The sequence below is a fragment of the Equus asinus genome, chromosome 7 (assembly GCF_041296235.1).
Source record: "Equus asinus isolate D_3611 breed Donkey chromosome 7, EquAss-T2T_v2, whole genome shotgun sequence".
NCBI classification, from domain to species: domain Eukaryota; kingdom Metazoa; phylum Chordata; class Mammalia; order Perissodactyla; family Equidae; genus Equus; species Equus asinus.
In genome coordinates, this window is record NC_091796.1 from 74,583,709 (window position 1) to 74,599,273 (window position 15,565).

The following is a 15,565-nucleotide window of genomic DNA, read 5'->3' on the forward strand; positions in this document are numbered from 1 at the left end:
TAAAAAAAAGAAAACAAAAGATATAGCAGATATGTATGTACTGTTATGAAATAATATCCAAGCCATTTTGTTCTATTTTGTTTTTTGCATTTTTATTTGTGTCAAAGTAGTACTTACTACTATGAAAATATAAGTTACAGCCAAACCAGATAATGTACCATGATCTTATTTACTTTTTTGTATAACTTTTATTTTCCTGGACTTAATTATTACCTCTTTTTTTAAATGTATGTAAATTCATGAATTCATTCCCAGATTTTCTACCAGAGCCAGAAAGTTACTCTCAATACACTCAAACGCTTCAGGGAATGTATCAGTTCTCATGTGTGTGCGTGTGTGCGTGCGTGTGTGCATGTGTGTGGGTTGTGCCTTATCCCTCCTGGTGGCTTCTGCCCTCCTGCTTCAGTCTGGACAGATTGCTCTCAGGTTGCTGCACAGCAGGCATCCAGAACCTTCTTCTCCGCATGAAATTCACTTCACTTCTCTCCTTTGTTGAAGTCCCTGTCCTGCTTTTTCTTGGTTTACCTACTCATTTTAATGAAACACGTACTCCAATAGATCCCAAAAAAGAGGACTTGGGAAATACATTTTTAAGATTTTGCATGTATCTTTATTCTAGTCTCACACTTGATTGATAGTTTATTTGGTTAGACGTTTCTAAATTGTAAACTGTGTAAATTGTATTCTTTCAGAATTTTTTAGAATTGCTCCATTATCTTCTGGCTTCCAGTGTCATTGTTAAAAAGGCTGATAATAAGAATAACCAGCATTTACTGAGGACTTGGTGTGTGATGCTCAGTAGTAAGGTAGCTGTAGTTTAGAGACTGAGAGTATGGGCTTTTGAGCTAGACTGCCTGAGTTTGGTTCTTTTTATACTTTCTGTTTCTCATTTGAGATTTCCCATCTTTTTATTCATCACAAGTGTATTTTTCTTCACTGAGGTAAATGTATAGTTATAATATCTGCTTTAAAATTCTTGTCTGGTAATTTCAGCATCTAGCTATCTTAGAATTGGCATGTCACATTTTCCTGATTCTGCATATGTCAAGTAATTTTTGGATTGTACCCCGGACATTGTGCTGTTAATGTTGCACACACTGGATTCTGTTAGATTGCCCTGAAGAGTGTTGATGTTTTTGTTTCAGCAGGCAGTCGACCTGGTTAGACTCAAACTGCAGAGCATCACACCTGCGCTGTGCGCTGGCTCAGCTCTTGCATTAGTTCTTGGTCAGAAGCTGCTTTCAGTTTGCCCAATGCCTGTGTGATTCAGGGGTTGGGTAGAAAGGAGCAAAGTTTAAACACAGAACTTGGGGTTTTCCTTCTCTGGCCCTCCTCTTTCTGGATTCCTCAATTTCTGTCAGCCTGGTTCTTCTTGCCAGAGAGATGTGGGCTTTCCATTAGTTTCACCTGCCCTTCCCTGACCGCTGACCTGCCGCTGCCACCACTGGGTGTCTCTAGGCATCCTCAGGGCAAACGGTGAAGGGAAATACCGCTGCGGGAGGGGAGGGACTGCCTGCCTGCTGTCGTCTGCTCCAACTTTCAAATCTGCCTGCCTTTTTTAGTCTGCTGAGCCCTCGGGCAGTTGTGTCTGTGTGTTTTGTCCAGAGTGGATGGCCATTATTTACAGGAGCATCGGTTTTTAGGCACTTAGTAGATGTGGACCTCTGACTGCCTGGGTTTGAATTCCAGTTTTATCGTTTATTAGCTTTATGCCTTGGACAAGTTATTGGACTTCTCCATGTCATAGTTTCCTTACATGTCAAATGGCGGGATATTGAATTTGATATTAAGCTGGAATACAGAGAAGTTAAGTGACCACAACCTGTTATGGTGACCATTGTTCTTTCCTGCCTCCCACTGCCATTGTGGTTCCGGGTCTGTTGCATGTTTTTGTCTTCTCTTTTTGTCTGTCCCACTCCATCCCCCCCGCCCCCACCAGAAGCTTTTAGAATCTTTATTCTTGCTGTTTGGAAATTTCCTGCTGGTGAAGCGTGGTATGGATTGTTTTCCATTCATTATGCTGGGCACTCAGCAGACATCTTCATCTGGAACTTCATACACTGCAGTTCCAGGAAACTTTATTATGCTATTTATCGGATGATTTCTTCCCCTCTGTTTTCTATGTTTGTTCTTTATGTAACATCCTATAAGTAGGGTTGGTCTTCTAATTTTTCAGACATTTTTGCCCATTTCCCACCTTTTAAATCTTTCTTATTGTACTTCCCAAGAGACTACTTTACCTTTATCTTCTAATCCTTATGTTGAGTTTTTTTCCTGCAATTCTATTTTAAATTTTTTAGAGCTTACTTTATCCTTATTTATAGAAAAGAATACTTCTTTTTTTAATATACTCTCCTGTTCTTGTTTCAGGAATATTTTATCCTTGCAATGTTCTTATTTCATATACTATTTTATCTAGAGAGATAACTTTAAAAAGTTTACTTCTGCTCCCTACATTATTTCCTCCAATTTACTTTTGTTTGTTTGTTTTGGTCTCTCTTTCATATTAGAGACTTTGCTCAAATGTCTGGAGTTCATATTTGGGAGTCAAGTGTGAAAAGCCGATGGGAGCTGTGTGAGCCGGGATGGGCTAGGACGCAGCCATTCGCCAGGGATTCTCATAGGTCAATATCTGGAGGGTTTTGTTTTGGGCTTATTAGTTTCCCTGGAGGAGAATCTTCTCGATTCCTGGTGGGGCATGAAGTTGGCAGCCAGCTTTGTGAAATACTAGTAGGGAAAGGGGTTGAAGGGTGTGTTCAGATTGTAGACTCTCATTTAACCCCCCTGCTAGGCACAGCCCCCTCCTGTTCTCAGCTTTCCTGGATATCTGGGAATTCAGATCCTCTTGATTAAACCCCTGAAACCTCTCATCTTCTGCTGGGTTCAGTACATCTGCAGGGTCCCTGGAGGTCTAACTGTCTCTTTTTGTGTATGTGTGAGGAAGGTTGGCCCTGAGCTAACATCTATTGCCAATCTTCCTCCTTTTGCTTGAGGAAGATTGTCCCTGAGCTAACATCTGTGCTAGTCTTCCTCTATTTTATGTGGGTTGCCACCACAGCGTGGCTTGACAAGTGGTGCTAGGTCCATGCCCGGAATCCGAACCCTTGAACCCTGGGCCGCTGAAGCGGAGCGCATGAACTTAACCACTACGTCATTAGGCCGGTCCCTGTAACAGATTCTTATAAACATGTGCAACCAGTCGACTGGATTCAAACACATCCCACTTTTAGAGGGCCCTCTGTCTCCAGCCCCTGGGCCTCTCATGGGCGACGCCACCCTGCTTTCTGTGGCCTCCCCCCCTCTCCTGGGCTGGTTTAGGTTTCTTTATTCTATTGAGTCAGTTACTTCTTAGTTCCTTTTCTAGCTTTCGAAATTTTATTTCCTGTCTGTATTCATATCCTCTGGTATTCTCTTTACCCTTGTGGGTTTATCCCTTTTAAAATTCCTTTACTTTCATTTTATTGCGCTCTTGTGTTCAGTCTGTTATGTTTAGCTAAAAGACACTCCCAAAGAATTTGACTGAATTGCTCCTATGCATGTAAAATGCTCCCACGCATGTAAAAACAAAGGGAGGGAAATGGAATAAAAATATGTATGTTGTGCGCATCAGTGTGTGTGTGCCTGTGTAGAGGGAAAGGGAGTAAGACCCAGAAACTGACAGTGGTCACCGCTGGTGAGTCGGGGGAGGAGGCCAGGGTGGGCAGGAGACTTACTTTTCATTGTTTATTTTTTTATAGTGTTTGAATTTTTTTAATTCAAAAAACTTTTCAAGGGGTAGGTTAAGAAAAGTTAAGAAAATGAAAAATTTTACGAGCTTCCTTGCATAATCTCCACTCACCAGACCTTTCACACTTGAGCTGTTCTCTGTGCTCCACGTAGCTAAGTGTACCAGAAAGAAAACTTGGAGTGTGTGTGTTGAGTGGCGGGGAGGTTGGGGCTTGGAGGATGCTCAAGAAGCTGTACAGGGAATGGTAGCCAGTTTTTGACTCTGCTCTGTGATCTCCCTGGCTTGGGGCCTCTCTGAAAAAGCCCTGTGAGTTCTCAAGATGCCAGGCCTCCGGGGAGAGGTGCCTGCAGACGGGAGGTGTCACTGCTTCCTTTCTCTCCCGCCCGGCAGTTCTAGCAGTCTTGGATGAAGTGCTCATCCATCTGTGCATTTGCACCACGGCCAGGACTGTGAGGCAGACGCCCCTGTAGAGAGTGTGATGCTGTGTACTTACTTGGAGATAATTGGAAGTAAAGCTCTATGTTGTTACGTGAAAATATACTGAAGAGAAAACTTCTTTATTTCATGGATAAAACATGTTTATTATAGACAAGCAAAAAGAAGAAAATCTAAACCAGTTGTAATCCACCACCAACCACTCCTTGGGTGTATATCTTTCCAGAATTCCAGAAAAATCATACAGGACATTATCAGTTTATAACTTTTCTCTTGTAATGTTTTTGGAACATCTTTAAATATCCTTCCATGGCGTCATTGTAAATGACTGCGCAGCATCCTCTTCTGCAGATGTGCCATAATTTGCATAACCAGTCCCTTCCTGCTGAGCTTCTGAGTTTCCAGTATTTCACTGTTATAAATGGGAACACAGTAAACATGCTTAAAATCGGATCTTTGGACACATTCTTACTTATAGGATTAATTCCTAGAAATGACTCTCTATTGCTGGGCCAAAGATTATGCATGTTTTTATGACTAGAAAATACACTCTTAATATATAAGCTAACCCCGAATAATTGTAATAATAATAAATGAGTAATTTGAATACAGTCATGCATTGCTTAACAACAGGGCTATGTTCTGAGAAATGCATCGTTAGGTGATTTCATTGTTGGGCAAACATCATAGAGTGCCCTTGCACAAACCTAGATGGTACAGCCTACCACACATCTAGGCTCTTGGTACTAATCTTATGGGACCAGCATCGTATATACAGTCCAAAATCTCATTATGTGACACATAACTGTACAGAGGAAATTCTAATCAAAAAAAGGTTTATTGTGAACATTTGTAAAGATATACATGTTCAGTATAGAAACTTTTTGAAAATACAGAAAAATAAAGAAGAGAAATATCAGCAATAGACCAGGACTAAAAGATAACCAGAATCAGCAATTATTTTTCAATTTTATTTTAACCTGATGGTTATCATACTATATATATGATTTTACAACTTTTTTCTAAAAAGTAATGATTTGAGGTAGTATGTTTGTTACATAAGTAAACTCTGAGTCCCCCCCCTTTTTTTTTTTTTTTGAGGAAAAGGCATTTCCCAAAGTTAATTAGCTAGCATTTTCCATTCATAGTTGTGTGATGGTTTAGGCCTTAATCTGAGCAAACTCATTCTTGGCCGTCCACGGTGGTTCTGTGCTTGTGGCCTCAGCCTGGCCACTCTTTGGTTGACACTGAGCCCTCAATCTGCTTTTCTCAATCTCCTCCTAGGTGTCAGAATTGGGAAGGTGGAATTGGCGGGGTGCCTGGGATGGAAGCCCACGGCGGCTACACTTTCTGTGGCCTGGCTGCACTGGTCATCCTCAAGAAGGAACGTTCCTTGAACTTGAAGAGCTTGTTAGTAAGTATCTGTTGATCCATCTTCCTCTCAGGCCCCAGGCCCCTGGTGATGTGGCTCCTCAGACACACAGGCTTCGGGATGGTTTGGCTGTGGGAAGGGCTAGCAGAGTTCCTGCTTTGAGCTCACGAACTGAGGAAGAGCAGCCCTTTTTTTTTTTTTTTTTTTTTTTGAGGAAGATCAGCTCTGAGCTAACATCTGCTGCCAATCCTCCTCTTTTTGCTGAGGAAGATGAACTGAAAGTCCTGAATGAAGCTTTAGATGTAGCTATTAGAGTGCTCAACACTGTTCCAAGAAAGTGGAAGGAGTGACCGTCTGCTCTCAGTTTTGGCTCCCTTCTTCCCGCCTTTCCATCTCCCTGCTCTAAACTTTCTACACAGTGTGTTAGGCCAACCCCCAGCGTCTTCTTGAGTCCCTCAGACATCTGGTATAAGCCAGAGTACCTTCCTCAGACTTCCAAAAAAAGTGTAACTTCAGTCTCTTAAAATTAGAGGTTATCGTGTCCTAGAAAGAATCTCCTGAGAGAAAAAGTTATGAGAAGAGCTTTGAGGCATTTTGAAGCCATGCTTTTATTACCTGCTGCACCATGTGAATGTTTAATAACTACATTTAAATGAGCTGAGCAGAGCTGGGTAATTGGGTTGAGCAGGCAACCCAAGCATTTATATCTGGACTCCACGTTCTTGACCAATATTCAGAATGAACTCAGCAGTCAGCCTCAGGGAGTCGCTGGGTCATAGTAACATTATCTTTGGAGGCCTGGTGCACAAACATGCACACACCCACGGCCACCAAGGAGATGTCTTTTGGGAAGCATTTATTCCCTGACCATGACCTCAAAGCAAACTAGCTGCAACTGACGTTCATCTCTTCTCCCCAAGTTCAGGCATCAGGCTCCCATCATAGAACCATTGTGAGACCCATCGTGAGCTTCCAAGAGAGTTTCTGTTATACTCTGTAGAGATATGACCAGCAGCATTTTGTCCTGATTCTTAGGAGGCCCCTTGGAGCATACTTTTCTTGCAGGTTCTTAAAAGCTTGAAGGATCATGCTGAAATGGCAGCTTTGTGCACTGGACTTAGAGTTTATTGGTTTATTTTAAAATCTGATCACCAACAAGGCATGAAACATAAAAGACCCACTGCCTAGGCAGAAATAAGGAATAGAATTAGCAAATGCCTCAGATGCAAGGACAATATTTTAGATTTGAGCCCTGTCTCTACCACTTCCTAGCCATATTACCTTGGGAAAATTGTCTAATCTGTTTTAGCTTGAATTTTTTTTCCTCTGTTAGGTAGAGATAACAGTTCTTTGAGGGTTAAAGGAGATAACATGTACAAACAGCCTGGCAGATAGTAGGCGCTCAATAAATGTAGTATCCTTCTTACCCAAACTGCTCCTCCCCTCCATTTGCTTTGGGAGAACTAGGACCCATATCTGAAGGATTTTGTGAGTTCATGTAGCCAAAGGAAACAGAATAAGCCCATGGGCTTAGGCACCAGAAACAGTTGATGAGTCTGGCTTAAAAGCACTTAAACTGTGGGCTAAGTAGAGAAGAAGGGGCTCCCCACTGTTGTCTTGAGTAATGCTTAGCCTACTCTCATTAAATGGCATCGTCCCTAAAGCATTGATTCCTTTCAGACCCACTGGGGATATATTTGTGCCTGTACCTGCAGTGTAGTTTTCTGTGTCTTTCTTTTAAGAATTTGGGGTTGGACTCTCTATGCTTGAGTGTTGCCTTGAACAGGGGTATAAGCTACACTCTGCAGCTGTTAACTTAAAGGAGGGCCCTCCCCCCCCCCCCGCCCCCCACCTTCTGCAAAGGGCTCTTAGCGGCTACTATCAGGAACTCAGTCCAGTAAGAATCTAGGAACAGGGGAATTTCTGTCCCTTTCGGTTTGGTAGGCAGCTCCTTGAGTCCATGGCTGGTGGCTGGAGCCGCCTTGGCGGGCTGGGAGGGAAATGAAACTGTCATTATCTGCTCAGCCAGATGGTTCTGCTCCTTCCTGGGGGCCAAACCCACAACTATCTTGATCTTAGTAGTAGAGTGTGTTTAGAAAACTTGGAGATAAGGAAGGAATGGTGGCATCATGTGTGACCATTGAGTGACATCAAGAGCCACTTTACAGCTTCAAAGTAAAAGATTTTCTTGTATCAGCCAACCAGGTTTCCCTGGAGAAGCAGAGAGGCTAGACTGACGGAGCCATCACTAGTAATCGGGACTAATGGCTTCTGCTTCCAGTCCTGCCAGTGACTTGCTAAGAGACCTTGGGTGAACTCCCTCAGGTGCTAAGTAAAAGTCAGGAAGTGTATGAGATCATCTGATGACATGTAGCACAAAATTCCGTTTATCCGCTTCTCATAAACTTCCCTGAGCAGGGAAGGTAATTAGAAATGAGCCCCTGCTGCTCTTGCCTTAAACTCCTAGTTAAGCCTCATTTATTAAGAGGCTTCTGCAGGCCACCTTACAGCCAAGTTGGCCTCCTTGTTCTCTCAGCACCAGAACCCATGTGGAACCCTGGAAAAAGGGGTTAGTTGTCTGTTAGGCACAGAGCAGCAATCAGTGCTGGTCGCCTCAAAGGAGTCAGCTTAAATGCTCCCCTCTGCGTCCGTGGCAATGAGGGGAAGGAAGTACGAAGCTAAAGCTGCAGAACCCTGTGCCCGGAGGCCAAGCGATGGGAACAGCCTCTCCCCAGATCGGCCTCCGGAGAGCTCGTCTTGCTGGATTTTGTGTCTTTTTCATGCTGCAGCTGTCTCTCCCCTACTGTCTCATTCTCAGCAATGGGTGACAAGCCGGCAGATGCGGTTCGAGGGCGGATTTCAGGGCCGCTGCAACAAGCTGGTGGACGGCTGCTACTCCTTCTGGCAGGCAGGGCTCCTCCCCCTGCTCCACCGCGCGCTGCACGCTCAAGGTGAGCCTGGGAGCTGTTGGCAGGGGCTAGATGATTTCCTTGGCTGCTAAACAAGTCAGGAAGCCTTTTTTAGAGGGCTTGAAATGAACTCCGTCTGTCCTGGATTTTGAGCGCCCCATGTGGAACCTCCTGCCTAAAAGCATGCATGTGCAGACTAAGATTTAGTTCCAGTGGTTTAGGGGTCATTGTGCTTCAGAGTGGCCATGGCTAGGAGGAGGCAAGTGCCTGCCCTGGGCTCCATGGTGACTGCCACCTCACCTGGGTGTGAAGCCACTGTTTCCATTGGAGAGCTCTGTATTGGTCCTGTTAGGACTGAAAACCCATGCTGTGCACATGGTTGCAACAGTGACGGAAAAGGCAATTGCATAAAGGGGCAGATAACTAGAACCCATGGAGAAAAGACCCACCATGTCTGGCTGGCTGCGTAGTTGCCGCCATTAGAAATGGTGTACTGGGGCCGGCCCGGTGGTGCAGCGGTTAAGTGCGCATGTTCTGCTTTGGCAGCCGGCGGTTCGACGGTTTGGATCCCAGCTGCGGACATGGCACCCCTTGGCAAGCCATGTTGTGGCAGGCATCCCACATATAAAGTAGAGGAAGATAGGCATGGATGTTAGCTCAGGGCCTGTCTTCCTCAGCAAAAAGAGGAGGATTGGCAGCAGTTAGATCAGGGCTAATCTTCCTAAGAAAAAAATGTTGTACAGTCATGTGCTGCATAACAATGTTTCAGTCAATGACAGACCATGTATACAACGGTGGTCCCATAAGATTGGTACCATATAACCTAGGTGTGTAGTAGGCTATACCATTTAGTTATGTGTAAGTACACTCTGTGACGTGCGCACAATGATGAAATCTCCTTAATGATGCATTTCTCAGAACATATCCCGATCATTAAGCAAGGTATGACTGTATTTTAAATTTACTGAAGAATCCTAAATGCAGGTTTGTTCCACCTGCACCAGCTGGAGTGGAGAGACCCATGTTCGTTTCTGTGGAGTCTCAAATGGGAATGCAAAACCAAAGCAGTCGAGAGTCAGCAAAACTTCTTGGAGCCTTCTCGTATTATCTCTTGAAGTCTCAGGCTGCCTGCGGACTCCTGAATCATCTCTCATTTATTTTATGTGAGAACACGGTGTCTCTGAAGAAACCAGTGGGAGAGGGGAAGCCGTGGCTGCCCTGTTGGGTGCTGACGTGTTCTTGGCCCAGGGGAGAGCTTTTCTTTGGGTTAGTAGTTGGGTAATTAATTGCTCAGGTATAGAAGACGAGATTCTTTTCTACTGTCCTCCTGCTGACACTTTTTCGTTCTGAGCCACTTTCTTTAGTTTCTTAATTTAATTTGAGTCGTGGCCACTTTTGATACTGACTTGAAGCAAAGAGCCTCTGTCCTGCCTGCCGCTCTCCCTGTCTGTGTCCTGAGAGTCCTTGGCCTGCGGTCCCTGGCTCTCAGTCTCAGGGCATTAAGACCTATCATTGCCCTGACTCTGCGGCCTGCACCGTCTCTGGCTTGACCACTATCGTAGGGAAATCGTGAATTCCTCGAGAGTCTAATACTTTCAAAACAGAACTAACTTGGGGTTTTCGTGATCTCTTTATCTGGAATTGGTGAGGTCGAGCCCCTGGTAAAACTGTCAGCCCTTTGCACACCTGTGCCTGGCAAGCATAAGATGCCATCATTCTGCAGTTGCCACTTAAGTCCGGAGAGAGCTGTGACAGGAGTGCTGCCTGCCAGAGCCTTCAAGGGGGCCCTCGCTGATGTTTCGTTTATTGTAGCCCAAGTTCTGGAGGCCAGTCACACTCAAAGCTTTGCCTGTGCATCTTGGTGCTTCCAGCTTTTTTTGCTGCCTGGGAGGAGCCTGTGTTGGGCCTGAAAGTCACCCACTTCTCAGAAGCAGTGGACTTGGACCAGCAGGGGTCTTAGGGGTCTGGGAAGAAGGGAAATGTTTTGAGTGGTGGGCAAAATACTGAGTTTAGGAATCAAAAGGAGATGCAATGCAGAAAGATATTCACAATATACTGTGATCAAAGTTACATTTCAAAGCAATCTGTATATAATTCCATTTTTAGTGAAGAGTTGACTCCAAAAAATTAATGGAAAGTATCTGGGTTGTGAAATGACAGGTGATGTGTGCTTTCTTTCTTTTTCATTTGTATCTTCTAACTTTTCTATAATTAATATGTATTTCTTACCTAAAGAAAAACAACAAAAGTTGTTTTACAAAAGAAGAGAAATTCTATAAAACAAAACAAGTAGCGAGGGGAAAACTATTTGTGACAAAGGATGAAGGGCTAATTTCTTCAATTTGACAAAGTCATACAAACCAATAAGAAACCGATGAAGAACCCAGCTGAGAAACCGGCAGAGGACTGAACAGACAGAATAAGGACTACGCCAGTGTTTCCTTTCGCTATAGCCGCTACTGCTCCTAGCAGCCGGGACTTCCCAGTGCTGCCCTGGGCCAGGGGCTGAACTGAGTGTGTCACATGGATTTTCTCATTTGACCCTCAGAACAACCCTATGAATAGGTACTGTCGTTATCCCCATTTTACAGGTGACGAAACAAGGTCCAGCGAGGGTAAGTGAGTCGCTCTATGATACCCACTTGCCACCTACAATCATATCAGAGCTCTGCCTGTAACCACCACAGATGGTCATTAATCAAACGAAAAGGTGACAGTTAAAAGAAAGGCAAGTAAATACAGAGGATGCCATTCGTTTTTACTCTCAGATCAGCAGAGATTAGAAATTGATGCCCCCTGTCAGGGAGAGTGTGAGGAAACAGGCCCTCCTGTCCTGTTAGTGGGCATGTGGATAGGTGCATCATGTTTGGAGGGTAGTTTGGAGACGTCTGTTTAAATTATTTGAACCCAGCAAGTGCACTGTCAGGAATTTACTGGGAGAAATATTAGCAAAGGATGTGTATTGAAGCTGAGTTTTAATAGCAGACAGCCTAACTGCCCGTCAGGTTAACATTTGAATAAATTATGACTTGCCATACAATAGCTGCATACAGTTGGCTGACATGGAAAGCTCTCCAGGACCCACCATAAAGTGTGAAAGGGCAGGCCCAGAGCAGTCCGTGTGCACACGGGCTGGCACTCACACAGGTTTTCCTGGAAGTCGGCACAAACCCCTCTAATGGGTACCTTGGGTCACGGGAGGAGACTGACTTTTAACGTTTTCTATCCTTCTGTACTGTGCTTTTTTTCCCGTTTTTTTTTACCACGTGCATTACCACCTTTATTTTAGTAGGCGAACAAATATATTTTTAAAAGGTGATGGTCATGTTGCTAACTAAAAAGATGATAGACACCGGCACACGGCAGCACCTGAACCCAGACCGGCCCCTGCGTCGGCACGTGGCCATGCGGGCGCTGCCTGACACATGGAAAACCAGTATTTGAGTAGAAGAATGAATTAGTAGTAGTATCTTGAAAATATCAAACGCTGACTAAATTAGAGAGTTACTCCGTTTTTGTGGATTTTTTATTTTGTTTTTGTGGAGCAATAAGAAAGCAGGCCTGAGAGTTTCTGTTGGAGTGCTAGTTACTAGCTGCTCATATGTTCTTTGGGACATGCCCCAGGCCTGTGTTTGTCCACCTGTGAAATTGAGCTACATGTGGCTACACCTGTCAGTTATTGTTTGAAAAACTTTTGATTTCTTGGATAAAAGGAACCTTTGAAATGGAAAATGACATTATAATGGGGATCTGAAATCTAAGGGAGAGGTATAAGGATTTAAAAGGCTGGTTCCAGGGCATGGTTATCACCCTGCAATCGGCTCTCCCTTCGTCTCACTATGATTGTGTGTGCTGTGTGCAAATTCATCTGGAGGTTCCTTGTCAAGTTTAGCTTTTAAACTTTTAAACTGAAACTCTGTAATCTATTTAATAATAAACAATAGCATTTTCTTTTCAGATTCCAATTTTGGCAATAGGTTATCATTTACCTTACAATAAGTCTTTTATTTCTTATAGAATATGAAATAAAGGTATATTTTGTACAGATGTTTAATGCAGTTATCCTAAAGTTTAATAAAGATGCTCTTTAAAATATCTGCTTTCTTTTTTTTTTTTTGGAGGAAGACTAGCCCTGAGCTAACATCTGCTACCAATCCTCCTCTTTTTTGCTGAGGAAGATTAGCCCTGAGCTAACATCTGTGCCCATCTTCCTCAACTTTATATGTGGGATGCCTACCACAGCATGGCTTGACAAGCAGTGCATAGGTCCACACCTAGGATCCGAACCGGCAAACCCTGGGCCGCTGAAGCAGAACGTGTGAACTTAACTGCTGCGCCACCGGGCCGGCCCCAACAACAGCTTTCTTGAGATATAATTCACATCCCAATAACTCACCCATTTATAAATAAGTATACAATTCAGTGGTTTTTAGTATATTCACAGAGTTCTGCAACCACCACCATAATAAATTTTAGAATTTTTATCACCCCCCTCAAAATCCCTGTACTCGTTACATATGCTTCTTTAAAGAAGAAATCATGAAGAAAAAATCAGTAGTATGATTACAGCATATGTGTAAACCATATATAATTTTTTAAAAGCCTATATAACCAAAACAAAAGAGCAAAAAGGGGAAAAAAATAGGTGTAGCATATGATGCAGACAAAGGGTAAATATAATAAAAAGCTAGATTAATAAAATTGACTCTTGGATCTCAGAAGACAAAGGACAAACATATTCTCAAAAGGAAATAAACTAGTAAACAAAAGTTATGGGAAAATTTCACCCTAATGAGTAATCAAAGATATGCAAGTCAAAATAAATAATCAGATACTGTTTCCTTTTAACATTTTAATTGCTGAGAACTTTTTTTTAAAGTAATTAGTGCTAGAGATAGTGCAGGAAAATCTTAAATTTAGCTGGTGGCTGTATTAATTCTTAAGGCAGTTTATCAGTATTAAAAGCCTTAAAAATGTTTATTCCCTTCAGCTGAATACTTCCACTCCAGTGAATCCATCTGGAGAAAATAATCCTAAACAGAGAGAAGATTCACAAAGATGTTTATTGCAGCATTTTTTATAGTTGTAAGGAACTGGAAACAACCTTGGAAATAAGCAGGAGATAGAGTGAAGGCCTATCATATATGTATGTATCGCCTACAAAGTCAACTGTGCTCACAGAGAAAAAAGAAAGAGGAAAGTAATTAAAATAGTACAAGCCCTTCAGTCAGCATGTGTCCCCGAGTGAGCGTCAGAAGGGACCAGAGGGCGCGCCTCCTGCGGCCGGGCTCCGTCTCGTGGGCCTCGTCTAATGTGAGATCTCAGGTGCACTCGGTGGCTCTGTGTGGAACATGAGTGGTTTTTGTACAAGGACCCAGATGTCAGTCAACCACAGCACCTCAGCTGGTGCTCAACCCGGAAAATGGCAATTGCTTTCCCACTGCCCCATCTCTTCCTCCATTTCTCACTTAAGGAATTTTGAAATGATTGTTTTCTTTAGTATTCTATACATATAAATATTCCACAATTAAATGTTTTGCTTACGTATTCTCTTTATATGCTGTATTTACTTTAACTTGGATAAATTTTTGCCATAGAAGGCTCTGCATTCATAGATATGAGAGTTTTGGCCCACTGCCTACACTGATGCAGTTACATTGTGCGTCCACTTAATGAAATGCTATATGGCTCTTCAGAATGGTGGTTATGAAGATTATGTTGCAGCACAGGAAAATCTATGCCTACACAGTCATGCGTCGCATTAACGACGTTTGGTCAACAGTGGACTGCATATATAATGGCAGTCCCATAAGATTATAGTGGAGCTGAAAAATTCTTATCGCCTAGTGACATTGTAGCCATTGTAACATCATAGCACAATACTTAGTTGCATGTTTGTGGTGACACTGGTGTAAACAAACCTATTGCACTGCCAGTCATAAAAATATAGCACATACAATTATGTACGGTACATAATACTTGATAATAAATGGCTGTGTTACTGGTTTATGTATTTACTATGCTATACTTTTTATTGTTATTTTAGAGTGTACCCTTTCTACTTATAAAAAGAAGTTTACTGTGGAGTATGCCATGTTATGCCCACAGCAGGCTTCATACATCTTGTATCTCTTGCTTGCATCATTTTCTCTGTGCTTGATTTCAGTATGCTCCATGATGTTCTCACAGTGACAGAATCACCCAACGATGCATTTCTCAGAAGGTGTCGCCGTCAGTAAGCGACACATGACTGTAGTGTTAAATGAAAAACATAAAATACAAAATTGTAATAATCATAGCTATATAGAAAAATGCATAGAAATAAAAAAAAGACTGGAAGAATGAAAAATTAGCTTTCAGTTGCCATTGACAGATTATTTGATATCCTTGTAGCTTAGGTATCAAAGTGTAAAATCGACCAAGGACTTAATGCACATCCTATATGTGTATTTTTTAAAAATCAACTCCCATGTAAACATTTCTGCACACATCTGTCTGTTGGCGATTTATCCATCTCCCCCCCGGTAACTGTGTGACCACAGAATTCTCTGACCATACTGATTGAACTTCAGAGTGAAGAGGCCCAGTTGATTGTCACTACTTTTGTATTCTTACCAAAATTGCTAATTCCTGCCTGGGCTACCATATTATTTGATGCAGGAGGGCAGTTACTAGTAATGCTTTTTAGGAAAATTTTTGATCCAAGAGAAAAGTTGGAGAATCCCCTTTGGAGATAGATTAAATTCAGGCTTAGGAAAGTAGAAGAAACAGATGTTATTACCCCTGTTAAGAGTTCTCTTAGCTAATTAGAGTGTGGTTAACAAGTTTCAGAGTTGTGCTAGAGGAAATGTCTTAAGAAGCCACGAGTAAGGAGTTGTGGACCAAGTCAGGAGCAGTGACAGAGGCCAGTCTGGAAACCTGAGCTAAACAGCTAGTCCAGTTGTGCCAGAGATGTGGTTTAAGATGGTCACCCATGGTAATTGGGTGCACTTCAAGTCAAACGAACGTGGCACTGAGCTGCTGTTCTTAGATTCACGTCAAGGTTCAGGAGAAGGGACATGTCGTGCAACTTGGGTGAAGATATCAAGTGTCTCAAGAATGTAATTTTCAGAGTTAGTTGAA

General features: G+C 42.8%; 1 protein-coding gene across 2 annotated transcripts in view; it reads left to right on the top strand.

The window, feature by feature from the left end:
* FNTB (farnesyltransferase, CAAX box, subunit beta) overlaps window positions 1-15,565 on the top strand; it is a 65,643-nt gene that overhangs the window by 43,985 nt on the left and 6,093 nt on the right. For both annotated transcript variants that reach the window (XR_001401499.3, XM_014862612.3), the window contains exons 8-9: window positions 5,447-5,576; window positions 8,353-8,485. Coding sequence is in view for 1 of the 2 variants with exons in the window: in XM_014862612.3 (XP_014718098.1) it covers window positions 5,447-5,576; window positions 8,353-8,485 (263 nt within the window). In the remaining variant the exon portion in view is untranslated. The remainder of the gene's footprint in view (window positions 1-5,446; window positions 5,577-8,352; window positions 8,486-15,565) is intronic.